Source organism: Lynx canadensis, chromosome D3 (assembly GCF_007474595.2).
Source record: "Lynx canadensis isolate LIC74 chromosome D3, mLynCan4.pri.v2, whole genome shotgun sequence".
Taxonomy (NCBI): domain Eukaryota; kingdom Metazoa; phylum Chordata; class Mammalia; order Carnivora; family Felidae; genus Lynx; species Lynx canadensis.
The window spans coordinates 47,979,371-48,005,360 of record NC_044314.2 but is presented as its reverse complement, the minus strand read 5'-3'; the positions used below and the strand labels follow the sequence as shown (position 1 = coordinate 48,005,360).

Here is a 25,990-nt window from a genome sequence, read left to right as displayed (position 1 = left end):
GTGTCTCCCCCTCTCAATGCCCCTTCCCCACTTACATCCTCTCTCTCTGTCTCCAAAAAATAAATAAACATTAGAAAAAAAATTTTTTAAACGAAGGTACAAACATCCAGTTATAAAATAAATAAAATGAATAAGTCTTGGGATATAAGGCATGGCGACCACAGTTAATAGTTAATAATACTGTATTCTATATTTGAAAGTTGGTAAGAAAGTAAATCATAAAAGTTCTTACCATAAGAAAAAAAAAGTTTGTAATTATGTGTAGTGATGGATGTTAATTGGACTTATTATGGTATTCACAGCACTAATTATATATAGAATCACTATGCTGCACACCTGAAAAAATATATAATGTTATATGTCAATTATATCTTAATTAAAACATTTTAATAGGTAATGATTATAATTATATAAGATATTCAAGAATCTCAAAATACTTTAAAATTTTCTTTTAATGTTTATTTATTTTTGAGAGAGAAAGAGACAGAGTGTGAGCAGGGGAGGGGCAGAGAGAGAGGGAGAGACAGAATCTGAAGCAGCCTCCAGCATGTCATAAAGTAGTGTTTTGCTTTATTATATATTATACATATATACATGCATATTATATATTATATACATATACAATACATGTATAATACATATATACTATACATATATGTGCTGTATGTATTATGTATATGTATAATATGTAATAAAGTTATATATAATTGCCATATATTAATACTACATATAATATTCTATAATATGCATTATAGAATGAATATTATATGATATATAATATATATGTGATATATTGTATAATACATGCATAATATATAGCATTAATTGCTAAGGAGAATCCTCAATGTAAATGTTTGCTTTTCTGCAACCTCTGTATGTAACTATTTCCCTCTCAGAGAAATCACAGGATGGGGTAGCTATTCAAGAGCACAGTATGGATATTCTTTTGTCCTGGATAAGTCATAGTCAGCATCCTAATCTGTGGGACAATCTGTAGTACCCCATTTATATCATTCTTAGGAACCAAGTTTCTTTTTGCAACATCCCCTCCACCCGAGGATGCAAACCACGGGTTACTCTGCCCCACATTGTTTCAGAGGGCAGGCAACATCCAGTCAATGTCTGCCTCTGAGTACCACAACCTGCAGTCGCCCTTAGGGATTCAGTGTTAGGCGATGACCTTCCCTGCAGAGTCTGAGCTTGGTTTCAGATACAGGCTCTTCATTGCATAAGGTGGTAAATTTTAAGAAACTAAAAATTTCATAGGGAGTCCAGTCGGTAGTTCATTGTTGACACTGACACCATATGCATCCCTAATATCACCATGTCTTAAAATTATCACATAGTGCATCTGTTGTGTAGGATTCCAGGGTCCTAAAAGCATTTATTTTGGAAGGGAGTCTAAGGATTTTATTCAGTGATTCTTCAATTTTTTTTGAAAACAATTTTAAAAGTTACAGTCTTTTGGGGCACCTGGGTGGCTCAGTCAGTTAAGCATCTGGCTTCGGCTCAGGTCACGATCTGGCAGTTCGTGGGTTCGAGCCCCTCATTGGGCTCTCTGCTGACAGTTTGGAGCCTGGAGCCCGCTTCGGATTCTGTGTCTCCTTCTCTTTCCGTTCTTCCCCCACTCATGCTCTGTCTCTCTCTCAAAAATAAATTTTAAAAAATTTAAAGAGGAAAGGTAGTCTTTCTTCCCAGGAAAATGCACATGCAGAGAGCATCTGCTATATAATTTAAGAGATCACAGAACCCTGGAGGTGCACGCAGGGGCCCTAGGTGAGGAGCCCTTGTTCCAGGCCACCTTTGGGTGCTCCATGCATGCCCACTGATGCTCTGCCTTGTGTCTTATTTTAACTCCACAGCACTCATGATTTGTTGGTGGTGCACTGAGCCCAACAATTTAGGAAGCTTTTTTGCACTTTATTATTTTTGGAATGTTTTGGCCCCTTTTTCAGTCAGCTGCCCTGCATTAAGCAATCGCATAGGCTCATTAAACTCTAAGAAGTGGTTTGTACCTGCAAAGAGACAGTGATATCTATATACTGGAAGGCGGAGATTTCCCTTGTTGTAGCCCTGTCATGTGGACCAGGGTCAGGTCACTGACCAGCACTAGCTAGCGACCTCCACTGCCCTTGCCCCTTGCATACATACCACTTGGTGCCCTCAAACTTTGGCCTCAAACTTCGGCCACCCACCGGATGTCTGGTATCCAGGGTTTTCTAGGCAGTGTGAGCAGGGAGCCAAATGCAACAGTCAGGCCCACCTGACTCTCTGAAGCAGGATGGATGAATTCTGCCCCCCCCCCCAACCCCTTTGGCAGACAGTTGCCCTGCCTTTAACCTTGGCTGCCCATATGTCTCTGGGAGTTGTGGCTTAATAAAGTTTGCTTTCTCTTCTGCTTGGTTGCAGAGCCTCCCCCCAAACAGCTTTGTGGGGTGCCTGAGGAACTTTCAGTTGAATCTGAAACCCCTAAACACCATTGCTGCAAGCGTTGCTGTGTCCCCCTGCTTGAGTGGCTCTGTGGAGAAAGGCATTTATTTCTCCCAAGAAGGAGGTCATATCATCCTGGGTAAGGGGCAATTTGGAACAGTTTATGTCTTTGAGTCTGAAGAACTCCATCCTTTTTCTTGAATTACGATGTTTTAACTGTTTTACTTTCTTTTGGAAGCTAACTCTGTGTTATTGGGGCCGGAATTTAAGCTTGTCTTCAGCATTCGCCCAAGAAGCCTCACTGGCATCCTAATGCACGTCGGAAGTCAGCCCGGGAAGCACCTATGTGTTTATATGGAGGCAGGAAAGGTGCGTACAGTTTGATGACAGCGGGGGGACGGGATCTATGGGTTTGCATTAGGACCACATTCGTTTCTGGAGACCACAGTAGGTGGAGTTGTGACGGAGTGGGATCCAATCTTGTTTTAAGAGACCTGACTTCAGGGTCGCCTGGGTGGCTCAATTGGTTAAGCATCTGATTCTTGGTTTCAACTCAGGTCACGATCTCACAACTTCATGGGTTTGAGCTCTGGGTCCCAGCTGTGCACTGGCAGTGTGGAGCCTCCTTGGGATTCTCCATCTCCCCGCCCCTCTCTGCCCTTCCTCCTCTCACGCTCTCTCTCTGTCTCTCTCTCAAAAAAAAAAAAAAAAAAAATAGAGACCCGACTTGAGGGCTAACTTACTATTTTCCTTTAACAAGTCATTTGGTCATTGTGTTTCCTGTTCATCATCTTGGGCTGAATTCTAACTGCACCACTTAGTTATATGGCCCTGGAGAAGTTACTTCACCTCTTTCAGACTCTGTCTTTAAAATGTGGATAATAATGTTTATATCTCAGGGCTTTTGACAAGAGAATAGCAACTATGATACGCAATAAATGTTCATTTTTCTCTCCTCCCCTTCACCCTTGTCATATCTCTACTTTTATTCATAAGGGCAGCACCAGAACTCATGAGATAGTTGTTCTCACCAGCTGTCTACACGATGTCATGCCCACGCCCACGGCCTGGTATCCACTGAATCAGTTTCAGATTTCCCTTATGCTCCCTATACCACTCACCAACCTATCTGGTCCCTGCAGCCAAGCTGACCCCGGGTCTCTCCGCTCCAGGCTCCCTTTGGCTTAAAGGGATTCCTCCTTCAGTGGACACTTCTGCTGCTTCCTCCTGTCTGTCACTCGGGGGCCTGGCCAATACCCTAGTTTCACCACCAGGTTATATCTCTTTCCTTTTCAAAAACTCTTTTAAAAACCAAATCGTTCCAGGAAGGCCTCAAGGCCAAGATTGATAATGTTAAAGAGCAGCAATTCAACCGAATAAATCTGAAGATCTGATTGACTTTATTAATTGATTCATGAATCAGGCAGCATCCCATCTAGCAAATAGAGAGAAGCTCTGAGGAGTTGTACAAAATGGAAGGTTTTTATAGGAATGACGGTGGGGCAAGGAACTCATTAGCAAAAGAAAGGAAAGGACTGTTCCAGGCAAGGTTACCTTCCATTTAGAGGAAAGCGTCTTATTAGGTAGATTACCTTACATTTCTTTGGGGGGTTGGAGAAGTCCATGTGACAGGTTGTCATTGGTGCTGTTCAGAAAATTCCTGACTGACCTATCAAGACCACATTTCTGGGGAAGGTTGAAGCTTCAGTTGGGTTAGATATTAAGCACTGGTTTGGTGAGTCGGCCTAAGTGGCTCCATTTTGGGCCTGTGATCTTCTATTTAGCCATAATATGCCATTTTCCTTTACTTCTACCCTTCCACAGCTTAACTGTGAGGGGGAAACTAGAGAAGGAAATAAAATAGCCCAAACCCCTAGAACATATTCTATTTGAGGTGCAGCCTTTAAGTCTGAGCTGGCCTCTGGTAGGCCAGAGGAGCAAGCAACTACCTGCTTGCTGGCCTTGAGAGAAGGCTGGCTTTTCAGGGGAGCGGGGCAGTAGGGCTCCACGAGAGCTTCTGGAGAGGAAATAATCGCATACGCAAAAATCAAGACACGATGACCTTCATAACAGCAGTGACATTGTTTAGCTGGAAAATTGCCTGAGAATTGGCCTTGCTGTCTAGCTACATGCAAATTAAATGCAAATTAGTTACCAATTTGCTTATTTTAGTCCTGGTATTTGTTCACCTTGGTTCAGCCCTTGGCCCTGGTCCAGAGAGTGGGACTGTGGGATTCTGCACGCTAGCATGAGTGCCTGACCCCTGACACGTGCCCAGTACCAGTGCAATCAGTTAGCTTGCTGAATTCCTTGAGCTACAACCCTAAGGCATGCATTCATGGAATTATTCTAATTGTCTGGCCCTCGCAGCAGGGCGTAGGCCTCAGCCAGCATTTTTGCCTTCCAAATTTTGCGTCCTTCTAAACAGAACTGTGGCCGCAGTTGCCTATCAATAGCTTGAGGAGGATCTTCCCTGCTGATCAGTGACCTTTGAGTAGAGCCTGACAGAGGAGGGGTTTGGATTGGGAGGGAAGAGCTCGTCACCTTTGGCAGCAACTTCAGGCCTGGCCTTGGCTTTGCAGCTTGCTTCCTGGAAGGGACTCGGCAGAGAGATTCTTGCAAAGCCTTGGCCCTCCTGTGATCACCTGGTGCGAGAGGGAGGGGCCACGTCTAAGGTGCTTCAGGGCCCTCAGGGTGACAAGCGGTGGGAAGGAAAGAAGGCAGGGAAGTTGGCTCCAGCAGCCTTTCTGAAGGAAATAGGAAAATGCATGTGTCTTCCAGGTCACGGCCTCTGTGGACAGTGAGGCGGGGGGCATCTTGACATCAGTTACACCAAAGCAGTCTCTGTGTGACGGGCGGTGGCACTCGGTGACAGGTATGATGTCCAGTGGCCTGTTGTTCACACCCTGAAACAGTGTCCCTTTCCATCTGGATTTGAATGTCCCAGATACAGCCTCGCTTTATCAATCCATTAGCATATGACCCGGCTCAGTCCACCAGACTGACATGGTGAGAAGATGTCCATTCTCAGCCCTGGCTGCATTTATGCAATTCGTGGCTGCTGCAACCTGTTCTCTGTAACATACAGAGAATTTTCTTTTTGAGCTCAGAAAACTGATAATCTGTGTTTTCAAGGCGGTATAACATTATGATTTAGATTTTGGCTCTGAAATCGAAAGGAACAGAGATCACATCTCAGTTCCGGCCCTTACCTAAGTGACCTTGGGCAAGCCACTTAATTGCTCTTTATTTTCAGTTTCCCCCCTCAACACAATGGAGATAAAATAGGGCCCACCTCCCAGGGTGGTGAAAATCAAATGGGACAATGTATGTAAAGTGCACAACAGTGTCCAATATGCAGTAAGTGCCCAGGAAGTATTTGCTCTTGCTATTGTTCAAGTCCATTTAATACTACTACAAACGATTTAGACAAACCACTGGGAGGAGATTAGGCATAGCCTCCCAAACCAAATATGCTGTTTTATGAATAACTTGTGCACATTGGTTTGGTAATATATTAAACCGTATTGGCTAACATACCTTTTCAAAAAAGAAGAGTAGTCTCTTGTCTAATTTGAATGCTGACTACATTGCAATTAGTTAGGATTATTCACACTGGAGGAATTTTATTTGGAGGGTCAAAAGCAACTCAGTTTTCAGAAGTCAGCATCTCCCTGGAAGGAAGCCAAGATCTCGTGAAATAAAGATGGCTTCTGGAGAGAGCAGCTGGAATCCCAACTCATTCAACTTATAACCAAGCCGTCTTGTCAGGCTCCTCAATGCTGGAGAGTCACAATCTCTTATCTGGGAAAGAAGAGTGACCATATCTTCCTCACAGATTCATTTGAAGGATTAAATCCTGTAACGTATGTGAAAGCATCTAAATCCCACTTAGTGTTGAAAAACTAGTTGAATTTGTGTCTAGGTTGACGGAATTCCTAGCAATAGTGTTGCCACAGCAATGGGTTGAAAAGAAGCCCGTGGTGAAGCCCTAGTGTAGTCATTAAACATTGGGCAGGGCTGTCCTCAGGTAATCAACCTGACCAGCTTCCTTTCCCACCAGTCACCATAAAACAACACATCTTGCACCTGGAACTGGACACAGAGAATAGCTACACTGCTGGACGGCTCCCCTTCCCACCTGCCAGCACTCAGGAGCCACTGTACATTGGAGGCATTCCAGGTAACTCTTGTCCTGGCTTCTATACCCACGTTGCCCCACGTCAGCTCTTAACATTTCCATCTTAACCGAACAAATCAGTGCCCCAGCCATGGGTTATAGCTGGGCAGCCGTTGGCTGGACAGTGGAGACAGTGAGGCTCTTTGCTCCAACACATGGGAAAACCCAATTGGTAGCAATGGGCACATTGTATAGCCCAGGCCACATTGCTGCTGCTTCTCCTGTCCCAAGCCTGTCATTCATAAGCCTCTCTTAAGAGGCTACCTTTACCTACAAGCCTGATAGCAGCAAAGAATCAGGAAAGGGGCTAAAAACTGGTCTCTCCTCCCCAGACATTTAGTTTTACTGATGAGTTATTAAGCTTTGCGGGGCCAGAATGGGAGAACCAGGCAGGTTCTGGAATTTTGCCTGGAAAGAGCCTTGTCATTCTTCCTTGTTTGATGTTCCTCCGGAGAGTTTATTAATTTTATGGGTCTTCCATGACCCATAAAAAGCACTAGTGTTCAGAGTTATTATCTATTGATTTGGGCTGTGGAATTTGCTTCTTTGAAGAACTTGAAGAATAAGTAGCCTTGTTGGTGATTTATCACAGCAGGCAGGGGCGTGGGGTGCCAGCTCAAAGGAGGAGGTGGCTGGCTGGCCTGAGATCCTCGGTCCCTTTAGCTCTAATAAGACGATTTTCTAAATTGGACACATTCACACTCATGGAATGCCTCTCCTTTTCTCTTGAAGCCCATTTGAAGACGCTGAAGCTCCCTGTGTGGAAATCATTTTTTGGCTGTCTGAAGAATATTCAAGTCAACCACATTCCTATCCCTGTCACTGAAGCCATGGACGTCCAGGGATCTGTCAGTCTGAATGGCTGTCCTGATCACTAACACAAACCTATCAGACAGCAAGGGAAGTCACCTTCAAAAGCACAGTTACCCAACATACCTCCCTGTCTCTGCTCAAGATCATTCTTGACTTAAGACACCATCTAGATGGGATGAACAGCAAGTCTAATTTCGTACTCTGACAATGCACACCCATCATTTTGGCACTCAGTGTTACCTGTGTATTTATAAAAATTCCATGTCTTGAAGGTGATGAACAACTTGTTACATGCTTTGGTAATATCATTTTCCACTAAACATTAAATGCCTTTTAAAGGACATTATTTTCAACCTGGTGAAAAAATAAATATCTTTTAAAGCACTTTAAAAACACAAAAATTGACATGTGTTATGGGGTTGTAACTTAATGGGGTTAAATAAATGCAGTGTACTCTTTAAATGGGGACGTTTGATTAGCATTAAGCCAATGGCTTGTTGGCCACTGTTAATCATACTAATTCTTTAGCACCTGTTCAGTGTGCTACCCACAACACAGTTTTCTACAGATAATTATGAAGCACAGACTTGTGTGGCACTGTGTGTGCTCAGTGTTGGATATACCGTTCGGCAGAAGACATAATTCCTGCCCTGAAGGAATATGCAGTCCAACTTGGGAGACACACAATATTCACAAAATAGTAAATAACTAACAAACCGAATTAATGGACCTATATTTCCCCTTGGCTTCCCATGTACAGTCTGCTACCAACCAAGTCTAGATTATGACTATCAATTCCTTGAGGGCAAAAACTATCCCACAGGGGAGCTGAGATGGATATACATTCTATAATTAAAGCTTTGTGTGGCAAGCTAACAGAAGTCAACAGGAAGGAGGAATCACTTCCTGTTTAATCTACAATGAGACATGTACTAGACCAATATAATTAACCAGCACCGCTCTTCCTAACGAAGAAGACTATGTAAGCATTTCTGTGTCTTCTACATAGTGTTTGTCCCTCAGAAGAAAAAGAATAAATCTAAACTTTGGATATGGTCATCCTCTGTGGTATCCTTACACCTACCTGCCCTCCACCTCTGAAATGGAGCCACATTCTCTTCAACTCAGTGCTCTTCTTTGACTGTCACACTGCAGTCCTGTGGGCATGCTTTCTAACACCTATATCTATACAACCATGGAATATTCTCCAGGAGAAGTAGCAGGTTCCCCATTACAGGGAGTATTCAACAGTGGCTGGCTGGTAGGCCTTAGCGATGCTATGCTGACTCAGGGATTGAATTACATGACCTTAAGTTATATGTTTTCTGAAGACATTGACTTTTAACTGGAAACTTCCATCAGTTATTTACCACCCAGATTCTGAGTCTTCATGAAGAGCGTCCATTGTACCCGTCTTGGCACTAACTACACTAAATGGGTGGTTCTCTCTTTGGCTTCCTGGTGTTAATCTAATTGACTCTACAGAGTTATTTATTAGTGCTGATTATTCCTGAGCCCTTCCTAGATTCATCATAAAGGGACGGCAAATTCACCTAATACCGCTGGTTTTCCTTCCATTTTGTAATAGCTTGAAGACCAGCTGTCCATCTGCCTTTTCTGAGTATAATCCCAGCCACCAGAAGGCACAGAGTGTCACAGACAGAATGACAGTTAAGGAAACAGAAAGCCCTCAGCATGCCTGTTCTCAGATCGTAAATGTGTGTTCCCTGAAAGGAACGTTTACAGCTCTTAACTAAACCATCAGCGCAATTATTTGTAAACTGTGAAGTGCCATACAGATATTATCACTGGTGTCCTCTCCCTGGCTCAAAGTCTCTCACAACTTGGGCTGACCTTGGGCTGAGAGGCTAAGTAGGGACAGTGGGTGCACTGGTGGCCGGCTCTGGCCAGTTCATGAGAGGTCCACAGTTGGTGTCCTTCCGGTCAGGGGAAAATGGGGCCTGCACTGTGAGAAAGCCAACAGCACGGCACTATTCCCTGAACAGTCACTTCAGGGACATCAGGTGACTAGGAAGCAGTCATGCGTGTGCCTTCATGGGCCGCTTCCTGTAGCATCTCCCAGGGCACCTCTTGACCTCATTTCTCAGTACAAGGGGGGTTGAGTTTTTGTCACACTGGCAATAACCCCGTGGCAGAGGACGATGACCCTGGACAGAACATGCTGACGTTCCCCTCCTCCCGTGTGGGAAGTGGTCTCACTTCCCCACAGAGGCCTTTGACTCAGCTCCTTTCTGTGCCACCCCCCACGCCGTGTTGCGCTGCAAAATCCCCAAGCCCCAGCTCTGCCCTCCCTACCACATGGACTCCTGTCTCTCTCCTAGCTCCCGGGGCTCTCCAACTTTAGGTAAGTCAGTGCTAGCCCCAGAAAGGCCAGATTCTTTCTTACAAATGATAGGCTTAAAGCCAGCATATGAGTGGAACCACTTCTAAATAGCATTATTGTATTGAATACAACTGGCATATGTGTTCATTATAGAAAAATCAGAATATGCAGAAAAGCATAAAAATCACCCATAGCTCATCACTCAGAAACCTGTAGGTCTTTAGTTACATGTCTATATTCTTTTTATTTTTAAAAAAATTTTTTTAGTTTAGCTCTGAGAGAGAGGAAGACAGAGAGAGAGAGAGAGAGAGAGAGAGAGAGAGAGAGAGAGAGAGAGAAGGGCAATGACTCCATGCTGTCAGTACAGAGCCCAGCTAAGGACTCCATCTCACGAACTGGGACGTCATGACCTGAGCTGAAATTAAGAGTTGGATGCTCAACCTCTGAGCCAGCCAGGCACCCTGTATTCATTTTAAATGCACATGTATTTCTTTACAAAATTACAATTATGCTGTATGTATTTTTATGTGGTCTTAAAAACTATATGGTGAATTTTCCCAGGTCTTTGACTGTAGACCATTCCATCAAATAAATTTATCATAATATATTTAACCAACCTCCAACCACTTACACAGCTGGGTTGTTTCCACTGTTTGTAATCATAAGCAACACTAAAATGAATCTGTCAGGGAATATATACTTACTTATTTTCTTATACTTAGAAGTAAAACTACCCGGTCAAAGGATATGAACATTTTCATGTTTATGGTGAGCTATTGCCACATTTTTTTTTCCCCTAAGAGGTTATATATCCACTTGCATTCACATCTTTTTTAACTGGGCTTGGGTCTGATGCCGCTAAATATAAAGTCACCAACATCTGCCCCTGGTCTTCAAGACAGGGAGCAGCTGCTGGAGCAAGCCAGCCCATAGACAGCCACCATGCTCTGGGCTCATCTGAGCCCAAATCACATGCCTGGAATCACAGCATGGCCAGCTGATAGGGCTCTGGGTGACTCTGCACAACACCTTAAGACTTAAAACACGGGCAGCTTTATCATTTGTCCCTAAGAACCCATGCTAAGCCCAGACAGCCAGATTGGCAGAGCGTGCCACTCTCAGAGCGCTCCAAACCACTGCCAAGCCTTGGACACGCTTCCAGAAGGGAACAAGGCACTCCTCCGAGCGCTTGAAGAATGCACTGTGCTCTCTGGGCAGCCAGGGGCTTCCTCCTCCATCTTATAGGTTTGATTTCTTTGTGATTGAAACTTAAACAAGGATTCACTGAGGCAAAATTTCCAGGGCTTACACAGATAGAAACTCGAGCCGCTATCCCCCTCATCGCCCTGCCCAGCCCTCCCCCCATGGGAAAAATCCAAAACGGACACTTTTTTTTCTTTTCATGAGTGATAATGGTCATGATAGCACTGGTGGTAGGTGACAGATACGTCATGTTTCCACTTTCTTGATTTGCCAAACAATATAACTTAATTCCTCGCCGTTGAAATTCTAGCAGAATGTCTGTAGCCTGAGTGTAGAAAGTAGAGACAAAATTGGAATATCTCCTTTAATCATCCTCAGGGTGAGGAGTAATTAGTTTCCCAGAGGGCACAGTCCTGAGATGATGGATACTATTTACTGAAAATGTTTCTTTTCTCCTTTGTTCATAAAGACTTCTGTGACCTCAGAATGTGAAGTGTACCTTTCCACTGCCAGAAGGTTTTATTCCCCATAAATTTTGAATGTGTGGTTTATTTTACTCTACATTGAGTCCTTGATAAGATGAGAACTGAGAGTTTCGGAGAGGGAAGGACCGGAACTTTCTGCAGCGCTTCAGTCTTTGTGAATGCACACAGATAGCACAGCACACACTGATTAAACCATCCCTTGCTCAAAAGGCTTTTGCTAATTAATCGCTAACCTTTCCATCATTTGATACTCAGGGAGCATGCATTCCTGGACAGTTAGAATGGAGCTGGGTATCTGGTGATGTAGCTTGGCATGTTGTCCGTTCAGAAGGCAACTATCAGGGTTCACCTGGGTGGCTCAGTCAGTTGGGCATCCGACTTCGGCTCAGGTCATGACCTCACTGCTCGTGGGTTCAAGCCCCGTGTCAGGCTCTGTGCTGACAGCTCGGAGCCTGGAGCCCGCTTTGGATTCTGTGCCTCCCTCTCTCTCTGCCCCACCCCACTGCTCAGGCTCTGTCTGTCTCTGTCTCTCTGTCGCAAACATAAATATTTTTAAAAAATTCTTTTTTTAAGGCAAATATCAGTACTTAACTATTCCTGCAGGAAATACACTTCCTCAGAAATAGCCTGTGCTCTGGAAAATAAGTGAGCATATCTAGCATTCAACTACAGTACTGTCAACAGAGAATAAGATCCTTAATGTCATGTTTCTGCAGTGTCTTTGGTGAGGGGAGGCCCCTCATGGGCTGAAGTGCCGTGGGACTTCTGACTTGCTTCCTGCACCAAAACTACCCAGCTGCTGCTGTGACAGCTCCTGACAAGCCCAGATCCCAGTGGGGTTTGTCTCCTGCTCTACTGTTCCCCGTAATCTGTCTCTTCCCACTTCCTCACAATTAGAGGGAAGTCCCTTGGGAAAACCACCATCCCCCTCCCCCCACCTTCAGGAAACACTTCGGCTCTTGGAAGTCCTTTGAATCTGAGCCACTCCTTGCTGTCCTGGGCCTATAATTTGAGTTGAGTTTCAAGCATGCAAGGTTTCCATCGTATGGCTTAGAATCTTCTAGAAGTTTGAGGGACAAAAACATTCCATCCCTTACTTCACAAGCCTTCTCTGAGAGTTCAGTGAGATGATGATGTAGATGGTGTTACTACTATTAACACTCTCAAACACCAGATTCTTCCTTATGGGTTTAGTTTTTTCCAGGAAAGGAATTCAAATGTCCAGAAGTATGAAAGCCAGAAACCTAATGGGGAAGTTTTCTGTTCTACTTGGAACTTCTGTTTATCACTCTCCCTGATTTGCCTTTCTAGGGAAACCCGTGGAGGAAGTCAGCTTTCCCCCTGTGTTTATAGCACTGATGCGTGCACAAGCAAGATCTGTTTCAGGTGAAGAAAAAACCTTTGTGGTAACCGCTGCCTGTTGCCAGCTCCTATCCCCTTCGCTCTCGCCACCCCCCTCAGGGTTGGCTGCCCTCGCTTCCAAATGCCAGCACCCACGTGTCTTTGAGGCCTTTCTTTGGTTGCCGAAGTCAGCTGTGCACTTGTGCCATAGGTCAGCCAGCTGTTCGGGGATTAATGCCCCAGGCGTATCCCTTACCAGTGTCTCTTGGGAATTAGTGTCTTTTTTTTCCCACCCTTGTTGGAAGTGTGTGTTCTATGCTCGTTCCCCGGGTCTGTCCTGCAGGCCTCCTCTGCAGTCGCCCACAGTGGGAACTGGCTCAGAGAGCTCACGTCATTGGCTGCCTTTCCTTCCAAGTCTTCTCTTTCCCTTTCCCCCCTCATTATTGGTGTTTCTGTCACCTCCCAAATAAACTACCTGCACTCAAATCTTTGCTCAGGCTCTGCTTCAGGGGACCCCAAACTTTAGACACCCTCTAAAGAGTAGATCTTGTCCTGGGTTTTGACCACGCTATATATGTTTTATGGCTGTGCTCTCTGTGACTGTAAAGACCCCAGGGAACCAGATGCCCTGAAACTCAAACCATAGTTGTTACAATACCATGACAGCACTGAGATGGGAAAAGGTTGTTGGGGGGCACCTGGCTGGCTCAGTCGGTTAAGTGCCTGACTTTGGCTCAGGTCACGATCTCATGGCTTGTGGGTTTGAGCCCCACATCGGGCTCTCTGCTGTTAGCACAGAGCCCGCTTTGGATCCTCTGTCCTCTCTCTCTTTCTGCCCCTCCTCTGCTCTCTCTCGCTCTCTCTCTCTCTCAAAAAAAAAAAAAAAAAAAAAAAAGACAGAGGCATCTAGGCTAAGTTGTGTGTAATTCAGAGACAAACACTGTAGGAACAAACATTACAGGCAGAGGGAAAAGCATGTGCAAAGGCACAGAGAAGAGAGTAAGCGTGACTTAGGGGAATCTAAGAGAATCCTGGGTATTGTGACCACTGGAGGCAGATTCACGTAAACGGGGGGGCGGGGCGGGGGGGGCAGAGTGGCGGCTATTGGCCAGGAGCCAGATCCTGGGGGCATGGCGATACCTTGCTAGCTGCTGTGAGGCATTGGAGAAGCAAGTTAGAGGCAGTGGGTATCTCTGGTGAGGGGAATTTCAGTGGAGGGACAGGGCTGGAAGCTGGAGTCCGGTAGACCCTAGAAGGGCGAATGGGAGGTGAGGAAGTATTGGCAGTTCGTGGGAATTCCTCTTTTCAGGTGGTTCGATTATGATAAAACAGAGAAAGAACCTGGGTGACAGATGATTGAGGTGGATTGCTTTGTTAGTTTTGATTTCAGAAGGCAGAATAGAGTGTTTTGTATGCAGGCAAAGAGTTAGTTTATAGGGAGAGGTTCAAGGTGAAGGACAGAAGGAGGGTGATTGATGGCCGGGGGCATGGAATGAACTTGAAGGGAGTAGACTTGATAAAAGAGAAGGGAGTGCTTTTCTCTTGAGCCTGAAGAAGAGGAGGTGAATGTGGGGAACTTAGGGAGTTTCTCTTTTCCCAGAGAATTAGGAGGTCAGGTGGTCTCAGAAGGAGGCTCGAGAACAGGATAGAAAACGTGAATGAACATTGTGGACAATGATCAGCTGCCAGGTACATGCACAATGGTTACTGGGGAGAATTTGGGGCTTCTCGTAGGACATGTGTTTAGGTAGATTTTTGGTGGCACTGACTCACCTAACACTTCAATGGGTAGAGAAATGAAGAATAAGTCTTCTGGATTCTGTTTTTGACTTTTTCAGCCTTTGGCTTATCTCATCCAGTGGTTCCCAATCTGCAGTGTGCAACAGAAGCATCTGGGCAGTTCTTTCCAATGCAGATATCCCCCAGACATCCCCAGAGATCTGATCTTGCACGAGGCAAGACATTAAGTCATTTTCAAAGCAGCCCAAGTGATTCTAACGTACGGCTGGGATCCGGATCCCCTGACGTTAGTCATGCTTCAGGGGAGAGTCCTTTCCAGTGGCTTGGCATGCAACAACTGGAATTTTATGAGGTGGCCACTGAAACTCTTTTGAACTTTGTTTTATACATGCTTCCTTAACTGTGGCTTTCATTTCATTACAGCTTAATATAGCTTTCATTTTACAGTGTCCTTTTCAACAAAAGCTTTGAATCTCTACAAAGTCTTGAGGTTGAATGACTCCCTTAAATAGTGTTTTAGGTAGAAGGGAAGGGGTGGATGGGCACATAGAGCACAGCAATACATCGATACCTGGACGACCACATTTGACTATTACAGTTATGAGTCTCTCTCAGCAAGAGAGCATCCCATGAGGGATGGGAGGTACTTGACTGAAATGTGGGTGCTGCTCATTACACTCGCAGGGCCCCTCCTGGAAAGAGAGTAGGAAAAGGCACCAGGAACAAGGCAGATTTTCCTGGCTCCCATGTAGTTGGTAGTGGGTCCTAAGGGTTACTTTCTCTCTCTCTGTCTCTCTCAACTGGCAACAAAGAATGGGTGTTCCAGGTAAGGTGGCAGGGAAATGGAAACAGGCAGTGTGTGACAGGTCTCACCAGTGTAGAGTGTGCCGAACGCGCCCTCGGCAGTGACGTTTCGGTCGTGGGAAGAGGAGGACCGCTAAACTGTCCCGTTGCCTCAGGCCAGGGATGCAGCCCAGGAACTCCACAGCTCTCTGAATAAAATCAGCTGCTTCGGACCATGTATCTGTCCCGTCCACTGGGGGCTGCCTAGCACAGGATGTGGTTGAAAACTCTCAGATAACAACTCCTAGGGGCTCCCTAACGTGGTCCCGTTTACCACCCCCTTTCATGTCTCTTCTCCCCTCTGAGGCTCTTCACAGGCTGACCCTTACTCTGGGTCAGGGAAGGGGAAGCGGACTCCTTGCCTTCCTCTGAACTTGACCATGCTTTGCTGCCTGCTGCAGGCATTCTTTGAAAAGTATTTGCCCAGTTGCTACAAGCTATCGCACAGCCAAGGCTCAGCGTTTGCCTCCGGGACACAGAGCTCGTAGGAGCTGCCTCCCTGGGAACTGGCACAATCGATGCTGGGTGTGGGATGAGGACAGCGGGGGGCAGGGGGCTGAGCCAGCCAACTTGCCAGGTTTCTCATGGCTGAGCCTGCCGCCCGGCATGTGGTAACAGGAGGCGCTCTGCTGGCATCTTTAAGCCATGTCTCCACCAGTTCCGTCCTTTTTTTTTTTTATTATTTACAAAAAAAATTTTTACATTTTATTTATTTTTGAGGGAGAGAGAGAGAGAGACAGAGCACAAGTGTGGGAAAGACAGAGACAGAGAGGGAGATGCAGAATCCAAAACAGTTCCAAGCACCGAGCTGTCAGCACAGAGCCCGACACGAGGCTCGAACCCACGAACCGTGAGATCAGGAGCTGAGCTGAAGTCGAACACTCAACCGACTGAGCCACCCAGGAGCCCCTCCACTGGCTCCATCCTGATTTCACCCAGGAGTCACACAGCAAGCAAGCTGCACACTGGATGCTGCCTGTCGGTCCCCACCTGTCACTCTTTGCCACAAGAGTGGCAAAATCTTTTGTGAGGAGCCACAGAGCAGAGTTATGTGGGTACAATAATAACTGAGGATCCAACAAGTTCAGGCAGCGGATGGCGGAAGCAGGGGAACCACCTGCTATGATGACCTACACTGAAGGGCACAGAAGCCCGAGAGCCCGAGAGCACTTTCTCCAGTGTGAGCTGGAGCATGTTTGTTTTGTTGCTGCTACTGTTTGTTTTGTTGAGCTCTCACTAATCTCTCAACCACTAAAGTGGGTCCCTTTCGTGCCCTCGGTATAAAACGGAGATGTAGAGGGAAGAGTGTGGGTTTTGGGCTTGGCAGATGGGCTGGAGACCTGGCCCTGATACAGGTTGGTGCTGTAGTCTTGGGCAGGTTTTCTAAGCTGGCAGAAGAAGAAGGAGAAGAAGGAGAAGAAGAAGAAGAAAAAGCTGGCTCCCCCAACCCTAAGATAAAAAGGATAAAAGATTCCTTGAGACGCATGTGGGGGCACGTCTGGGTGGTTCAGTTGGTTGAGTGTCCAACTTCTGCTCAGGTCATGATCTCGCAGTTCACGAGTTCCAGCTCCACTGGGGCCTGTGCTGACAGCTCAGAGCCTGGAGCCTGCGTCAGATTCTGTGTCTCCCTCTCTCTGCCCATCCCCCGCACATGTTCTGTCTCTGTCTTTCTGTCTCTCTCAAAATAAATAAACGTTAAACAAGTAAAAAAAAAAAAAAAAAAAAAAAAAAAAAAAAAAGGTTTCACACGGTACCCAGCCTACATTAGCAGCTTTGAGTCAAAGCTCTGCCTGGTACAGAAGAGGGTGCATTTGCCCGGTAAATCCTTTGTGCTCTATACACCAAGGGAAGCCACCGCAGCCCCAGAAGATGTTCTGCAAAAGTCAGGGACAGCAGTGTGATCTCTTTCAGAAACACATCTGACTGTGGGTGCCATTGGCCCCATCTTACAGACCAGCAAGCTCAGGCTCAGCAAGCTTCAGCAATTTGCCCAAGTTCAAAGCCAGGTGCTCGGATTCAGAGCACAGGCATTTCCCCCTACTCCGTGCTGGCACTGGGTCCCAGCCCAGGACAAAAACTGCAAAGACCAAGCTGCGGGATATATGAAGAGAAGCAGCAGGGACTAGGTTTGGAAAGATCGTGGCCTTTTCTAGAGAACGTGTGGTCCTGACCTGCTTCTGATCTTTGACCAGGACGAGCTGGGGCTGCAGGGAAAGATGAAGGCCGAGGGGGTTAGCTGATGAGTGGCTATTTCAAGTCCTATTATCCACGTTATTTTGTGTTGCCAGTTGTTGTGCAAATCCAAGAGCTAACATCATTTGGTCTGAAGACACGGCAGAGTAATTACAAGCTGAGTAAAGCCCTCACGTCAAAGGAAAGGGAAATTTAAAGCAGAGGCAGTCATTCCCTGTCCTCAGACTTCATTTGCCTCATTTAGTAATTTCATTTACACACTCACAAAAATGGAGAGAAATCTAAAATAAAAGCAAACACTGGTTACACAGCAAGAAAATGTGATGCACTCTGAGCTTCCTTTGTCCTGCTTCCTCCCATTAAATTCTTTTATGTAAATTGCTTCCTCCCTGTGCCTCGGGCATAATAAATATTCATTGAAGGAAGGAAAGAAAGAAGTGGCACGTGTGGGAGATGAAATAAAATGTAAAGGATCCCAAACCTCGCTCTCAATAGCATCATGTATTTTATTACTAAAGGTTAATGAGAAATTGATCCAGTAACCAATCAGTAGAAGACTTTCAGAAAAGGCTTGGTTATTCAACTATTTGGCAAACACTAAGGGAATCACTCTCCTGGGTCCAAAGTTTCCCCCAGGTGAGTGGATTCAGGTCAACCTATGAATTTATCGAAGAGACCCCATCACCTATATGCAAAGCAACTCTTGAGCATTTAAAATAATTGAAAAGAGAAAAGAAAGCCCTGGGTCCTGATGAGAACTGCTTTCTAGCTAAGAAAATGAGATGTTTCTAGAGCATCGCTGCCCTGCCACGCTCAGTACCTATGAAACAATCCAAAATCTTCTCTAACTAAAACAATTCAGACTGCTGTAACCAGGGCTTATGATTTGGCCACTAATTAAAAACAAAACAAAACAAAAACAAAAACGCGTGTACCATTTATTGGGCACCAGGCAGGTGCCAGGCACTGTGCTAACCTCTTGACTATACAATCTCATTTAATCTCAACAATTATCCTTAAGAGTCAGGTATTAGTACTCTGTTTAGCAGAGGAGGAAACTGAGTGAGTAAGTACCAAGGTTACATGTGCAGTCCTCGCAGAACTGTGACTCACATTGTGTTAACCGTGTGCTGGGGATGCTCTGACCTGGGGGAGGGAAGACTTGCTGCTCCTGCGGGGACTGGGTCTCCCAGGGTCAGCTCGAGACAGGGAAGGAATCACCTGCGAGCATGTGCCCTTCAGATGCTAACCCCCCAATCTAGACCCCACATCCCACCACCTTTTCTGTGGCTCTCACCCTCAGGGCCATTATCCCCCTGTCCCAATCACCCAGGGCCGGTTCTGGAGAGCTAGGGAGAGGCTCTAGCCACTGAGTCCATTGAAATTATTCAACCCAGACACTCCCAACTCTGCTTACCCTGCCACACCTGTTTCTTACACAGAAAGCACAGTGAAGGCTCTTGCCCCCATCTGTCCCCTCTCCTGCTGCCTCCCAACTGACCCTGATGTCTCCACCTCCCATGGTGTGGTGTGTCCCCTCTATTGGGATCCATGAGAATAACAAGCTATGTTTTCAATGACAATTGTCTCCTCATCTGCTGATCTCACCATACCTAAAAAATAATAAGACCTACATTTTATTTTTTTAAGTTTATTTATTTTGAGAGAAAGAGAAAGCACAGGGGAAGGGAAGAGAGAGAGAGAGGGAGAGAGTGAGAATCCCAAGCAGGCTCTGCACCGTCAGCATGGAGCCCTACGCAGGGCTCCAACTCACGAACCGTGAGATCGTGACCTGAGCCGAAATCAAGAGTTGGGCACTCAACCTACTGAGCCAGGTGCCCCAAGGCCTATATGTTAATACACACACCCAGGGTCACCCCTGAGTCGTGAAAGCAGACACACGAGAGGGAAACATCACGTCTTATTTATGGTAGCATTGGTGTGTTCAAAAACAAAAGAAGGTCTTTAAGAGAATATTCCAAAAGCATGAATAACCCCTAGTCTAACCTACTAATCTTCAACCCCCTAGGGATTTTCCATTTCCCACTGTGTTTCTTTTTTTTTTTTTTTTAATTTTTTTTTCAATGTTTATTTATTTTTGGGACAGAGAGAGACAGAGCATGAACGGGGGAGGGGCAGAGAGAGAGGGAGACACAGAATCGGAAACAGGCTCCAGGCTCTGAGCCATCAGCCCAGAGCCTGACGCGGGGCTCGAACTCACGGACCGCGAGATCGTGACCTGGCTGAAGTCGGACGCTTAACCGACTGCGCCACCCAGGCGCCCCTTTTTTTTTTTTTTTTTTTTTTTAATTTTTTTTTTCAATGTTTATTTATTTTTGGGACAGAGAGAGACAGAGCATGAACGGGGGAGGGGCAGAGAGAGAGGGAGACACAGAATCGGAAACAGCCCACTGTGTTTCAATGGCATTGCGGTGATAGGGAAGGGAAGTGTCACTATCTGCGCGGCCTTGATTTACACATCCATCCAAAGTGAGTTAGAAAAGGCTGTGAACAGAGGACTAAAACAAAGTCCTACTTCCCCTCTGGTGAGTGAGCATTCTTACTTCCTCCAGAACGTGTTCTTCCATTCTAGATGGAAGCTTAACTTAGCTCTTAACGTTTAACTTAGGGGTAAACTTAGCTACCTAAGGACAGCTGGTCAAATTAGCATACTTGTAACAGATCATTAAGCCAAAGACTTGGGTTGAAAATGCTAATTAATCACCAAAATAACTTTCTTCAGCGTGTCCCCTCCCCCCTCAATGTTCTGGGCTGACAGACACAGGACTGTCCACTTCCTGGAGCTGATTTCAGCCCAGTCCCAGGTTTATGAAAAGCAGCTAGCGCCCTAGTGAGCTGACCGCTTCAACACAGCCTCCCTCCTGTAGGCTCCTCCTCTCTTGAAGTGACTTCTGCACACGAATAGAAAAATCCGCATAGCACTCCAACATCCGAGCACTAAAACATCACCCAAACGCCACATCTGCTTTCAAAGGCATGCTTTTCAAAGGACTTTGAGTCACCCAAGATAGAGCAAGCTTTCAACAATCTGAGTCACACAGTTAATAGGGCTTTGCTGTCCACAGTTGACCCTGGGTAGTCACTGCCAGCATGAGCTTCCGTTATGTGTACCTGAGTAATTAATGGAGGGTCTTTTGGAAACGATAGAGCACCAGAGTCTACAGTAGGATACACCTGAACCAGATTTCGCATTTGCAAGGCTTCCAAGAAAGGAGAGAGTATATTTCTGCCCAGGAAAATTGGTTGACGTTATTCTTTCTGGTTATAAATTACTCCCTTAATGGGGGTGGTGTTACTTTTGTAAATATTGGACTGCCCCTGGAGCCCCACCTGAGATCCCTTCCCTGTGCACACACTTTCTTCTTCTCCTTCTTCTTCTTCTAAGTCTTCTTCTCCTTCCTCTTCTTCTTCTCCTTCTCCTGAGAGAACAAGAGGGGAAGGACAGAGAGAGAGAGAAAGAGAGAGAGAGAGAGGGAGAATCTTAAGCAGGCTCCATGCACCAATGTGGAGCCCAACACGGGACTCACGACTGTGAGATCATGACCTGAGCCAAAATCAAGGATCGGACACTTAACCAACTGAGCCACCCAGGCGCCCCACACGTATTTTCTTCAGTGTGAAACTCCAGACGTATGTACATCCTACTGGCTTCTTTGTAGCTCCGCTTGGACACCAACTGGCACCTTGAGCTGAAATACACCTGAATCTAAACTCCTTATTCACCCAGAACTTTTCATCTCCCCAATGTCCCAATTTCAGTAAATAGCATCACTGTCTATCTCGGTGCTCAAGCCAAAATCCCATGACTCGTCTTTGGTGTTTTCAGCGTGCCATTTCAGTTTCACTTCCTACTACATCTCAAATCTATCCTCATGTTTGGGTCCTCACTGTGCCCCCAAATCAGGCTGTCCTTCTCCTACGCTGCTGACGGAGCCTGCTCCCTGGGCATCCTATATCAGTTGTGCCTCCTTATAAATTATTCTGCTCATTGTGGCCAGAGTGATTTTTGGTAACACGTCAGACAGATACATTTGTCAAGAGAGTTCTCTATTAAGAAATGAATGTTAGGGCGCCGGGATGGCTCAGTCAGTTAAGTGTCTGACTTCAGCTCAGGTCATGATCTCACAGTTCGTGAGTTCAAGCCCCGCATCTGTGCTGACAGCTTAGAGCCTGGAGCCTGCTTCAAATTCTATGTCTCCCTCTCACTCTGCTCCTCCCCCGCTCATGCTCTGTCTCTCTCTCCTTCAAAAAAAAAAAAAAAAAAAAAAAAAGAAATGAATGTTAGGGCGCCTGGGTGGCGCAGTCGGTTAAGCGTCCGACTTCAGCCAGGTCACGATCTCGCGATCCGTGAGTTCGAGCCCCGCATCGGGCTCTGGGCTGATGGCTCGGAGCCTGGAGCCTGTTTCCGATTCTGTGTCTCCCTCTCTCTCTGCCCCTCCCCCGTTCATGCTCTGTCTCTCTCTGTCCCAAAATAAATAAAAAACGTTGAAAAAAAATTAAAAAAAAAAAAAAAAGAAATGAATGTTAGAGATACTTACCTATTACAACGAATGTGTTGAAGTCATTTATTTCAATCAGTCCTGAAGGGAGAAAGCTGAAGCATTGATACTTTCTTACAAAAAATAAATAAATAAATAAAAGGAAGAATTCATTTCCCTTTGGAATTATAAACAGTGGGCTGAGTGCAGTTTTCTATGCCAATCAATTAAATATGTTGCTTTAGGATTGATGGTTTCATGCTAAAGGAGATAGTATTACACTTTTAAAGTCCTGCTGTCTCTAAAATAATTCTTAGGGACTGGCCAGGACATTTTCATGATGCCAAGTACAAAACAAGTCCATCTGACACCATGGGTCCTTTACCCCAACATGGGTTAGGACTCTATTCTAAAGATTTCAAGTCAAATATCCTATTAATACTGCTAGCCTTTCTCCTTAACAATTAATTAGTTGTAAAAGGCTTTCTAGCTCAGGGCTTTGTCTTCCCAAGACAACTAGTCCTCAGTCTCTTGCCTTCACAGGGTTCTTTGCTAACAAGTTCTTATTAGAGGCCTGCAGTTTCTGACTTCAATATAATTTTTAATAACTCTATTTTTATAGCCCTATCAAAATTATAAGTCTCATATTTTTTTCTGTTTCTGCGTTAAAGGATGTGGAATTTACAAGTCCCTGTGACCAGTTGTCATTCCCCTGCTTAGAAACATCATATACCTTTATGTTGTCCCTGAAACTCCTCCTCTTTGTGAAGTCAAGGCCCTGGAGGGTGCCCTCTGGCACCTCACTAGACTCCTATCCCCCCAATCTCGGTGCCCCTCCGGCCACCCACCTCTCCATCACACACTTCACTTCTTCCCTGGCTCCCCCCATGTTTATCTATTATTGAGAGACAGAGAGAGACAAAGCATGAGCATGGGAAGGGCAGAGAGAGGAGGAGACACAGAATCTGAAGCAGGCTCCGGGCTCTAAGCTGTTAGCACAGACCCTGACGTGGGACTCGAACTCACAAACCGTGAGATCATGACCTGAGCTGAAGGTGAACGCTTAACCGACTGAGCCACCCAGGCGCCCCATTCCCTGGCTCTTTCCATCGCTGACCCTTCAGGCTTCCAATTAAAACCACCTCTGGAATACCTGCGTTGGCTAAGAGCGTGCCCAGCTGCAAGCAATAGAAAACCAGAGAAGCTGGAGCATTAAAAAAAAAAAAAGAGAGAGAGAGAGAAAGAGATTTCCTTTTCCTGCGTGAGCCATCTTGAGAAGTAGTTACTGGCTTTGCTCCAGCAGCTTCACAACATCATCAAGGACTCAGCCCGCAGAGCTGCTTTGTCAGATTTTTATCTTCATGCTTTTGCTGTTTCTATGATCTGAAGAAGCTGTTGCCGGTCCAGATGGCTCACTCACTTTGTTTGAAACAGGAAGAACAGCGAGAAGGCAAAAGGCTTTCACCTCACCAGGCAGGGGCAGGGGCTTCACTTACCCCTACCCCCTGCAGCCCCTTGAATCTCACTGGGTCTAGTGTCTGCTTTTATGCCAGTCTCTCGCCAAGGGGAATGGGATGACCATACCTGATCCAGAACAACCGTGATTCACCCCCGAGGCTGGTGTAGGGGCTCTGCTCTCACAGTCAAGGAACCCCCACATGCTGCCTGAATGCACTAGGTTCTGTGAGAACAGAAAGGTGGAGGGGGGAGGGGCGGGAGGAGGAGCGACCCTGGGCAGTTTCTGCCACATCCCGGCCCCTTTCTGTGGTGTCACCCTATTCGTGTCCTTTACCGCAGCAACCGTGATCCGTAAGGCCTTGACATTTATTTACTTGTTTATTGCCTATCTCTCCCACTGGAAGAGAAGCTCCATGAGGGCAGGGACCTTGCCCGTCTCGTTCAAAGATACAGACCCAGTGCCTGGAAACCAATATATGCTTCTTTGGGCAGATCAGTAAAAATTCCTGCTGCCATTTGTATGACCGGTCACTACACATTAGTGGCCCTGCATGTGTTGGGGCAGTTAATACCTGTTACTGCTCCGTGTGGTCCTTAGTGGTCTCCCTCTAACGATGGGAAAAATTGAGGCTTAGGGAAGGGTTAACACCTGTGAAGCCTTTGCAGTGCGTGATGGGGCTTGGTTTGAGCTCCATCCACGTTCTAGACCTAAGTGATGCATAGGCCACCAAGTGCCATCATTCCCTGGATGTAGCAGTTGCCCACCACCCAAATGACACCCTCTTGGCCACCTCTGTTTTCAGAGCAGCTGTGGGAGACCCTGCCCGGTCAGCTCTTGTCAGTTTGTGTTGACAGGGTCTGGGATCTCTGTGCCCCAACACACCAGAGCCCACCGGCCCCATCCAGGAGCAACTGGAGGTGTGGTGAGTTATCTTCAGGAGGAGGCCTCGGCCAGTGGGGCCTGGGAGCTGGTGGGTAAATTCTGCAACCTCTTTCCTTCAGGTGGACGGTTCTGGCATTCTGTATGCTCCTCAGAGTACCAGTGGAAGAGAGCCCTCCCCCCACTGTCTAGTGCCCGTTGCCCCCTCTTGGAGGCAGCATAACGTCCCCGAAGATGTCCATGCTCTAACCCCAGAACCTGTGAATGTTGCCTTTCCTGGCAAAAGAGACTTTGCAGATGGGATTAAGCGAAGGACCTTGAGTTGAGGCGAATATCCTGATGGACCCAGTCTCATCACATGGGTCCCTAAAAGCAGAGAATTTTTCCCAGCTATGCTCAGAAAAGCCTTGATGACAGAAAAAGGGTCAGGGAGATGTGATGCTGCCAGCTTTGAAGATGGGGGAAAGGGACACAAACCAAGGAATGTCAGCAGCCTCTAGAAATGAAAAGGAAGGGAAAAGAGTCGTCCGCTGTAGCCACCAGGAAGGAACGCAGCCTCGCCAAGACCTTGATTTTAGCCCACTGAGACCTGAGTTGGACGTAAGCTCTCTACAGAACGGTAAGATAATGCATTTAAACTGTGCAGCTAAGCCATGGCGTGGTATGCCACTTCATTTGCCCTAACTTATGACCACAAACTACAATTGATAACAAATATACTCCATCCCCTTAGTAATATGCACTTATACTGGGTTTTCCTTCTTTCCTCTCTCCGCTCCCTAAGTCCTACTTCCCAGGGTAGTAATTCCAGGTAGCCCAGCCCTTGTCTCAGGCATTGCTTATGGGACACCCAAACTCAGACAAGCGATATACTTTTTACTGACCTGCGTATTTCTCCTATTCCCCACCCCACTGTACCCATACACCTAGCCTTCAATGATTCTGGAATTGATTCAAAGGGCAACTAAGATTCTTGAAACTCCAGACTTCTAGGCAAATTTATAGGTTGTAATAAGCCTATACTTTTATCAAATGAATAATTAACATGCCCTTGGCTTCTGGTAATTTAGGATTGTGTGATCATTTCTTAATTATGTATTTTATTGATTAGTTTGAAATGTTGCTACCATGATTTATGTTATTTGGAAGGAATCTAATGCCTTAAACCTTATTACAATAAGATGGAGCCCAACTATTTTAATGAGCTAAGATCTTTAGAAAATGTATTAGCCTGATGATGGAATTGATACCTCTAAGGAAATATTATTACCTGTATTATCATTATTACCTACTATTACATTTATTAGAATTACTAATAGTAATTAGTGTTAGTATCACTATCTTTACTAAACTGACACTGGTGAAGAAATAACATTACCTATGTCACCACCGGTATTGTCATCTGCATTATAAAAAATGCTATCGTAGGGACGCCTGGGTGGCTCAGTCAGTTAAGCATCCGACTTCAGCTCAGGTCACGGTCTTGCGGTCCGTGAGTTCGAGCCCCGCGTCAGGCTCTGGGCTGATGGCCCAGAGCCTGGAGCCTGCTTCCGATTCTGTGTCTCCCTCTCTCTCTGCCCC

The 25,990-nt window shown here is 45.9% G+C and overlaps 1 protein-coding gene across 1 annotated transcript in view; it reads left to right on the top strand.

Moving 5' to 3' along the window:
* Window positions 1-24,735, top strand: part of LAMA3 (laminin subunit alpha 3) — a 220,555-nt gene extending 195,820 nt beyond the window's left edge. The window contains exons 68-71 of the mRNA XM_030335815.1: window positions 5,212-5,305; window positions 6,494-6,613; window positions 7,343-7,458; window positions 24,532-24,735. Coding sequence (XP_030191675.1) covers window positions 5,212-5,305; window positions 6,494-6,613; window positions 7,343-7,458; window positions 24,532-24,735 — 534 coding nt within the window. The remainder of the gene's footprint in view (window positions 1-5,211; window positions 5,306-6,493; window positions 6,614-7,342; window positions 7,459-24,531) is intronic.
* Window positions 24,736-25,990: the final 1,255 nt, after the last annotated feature.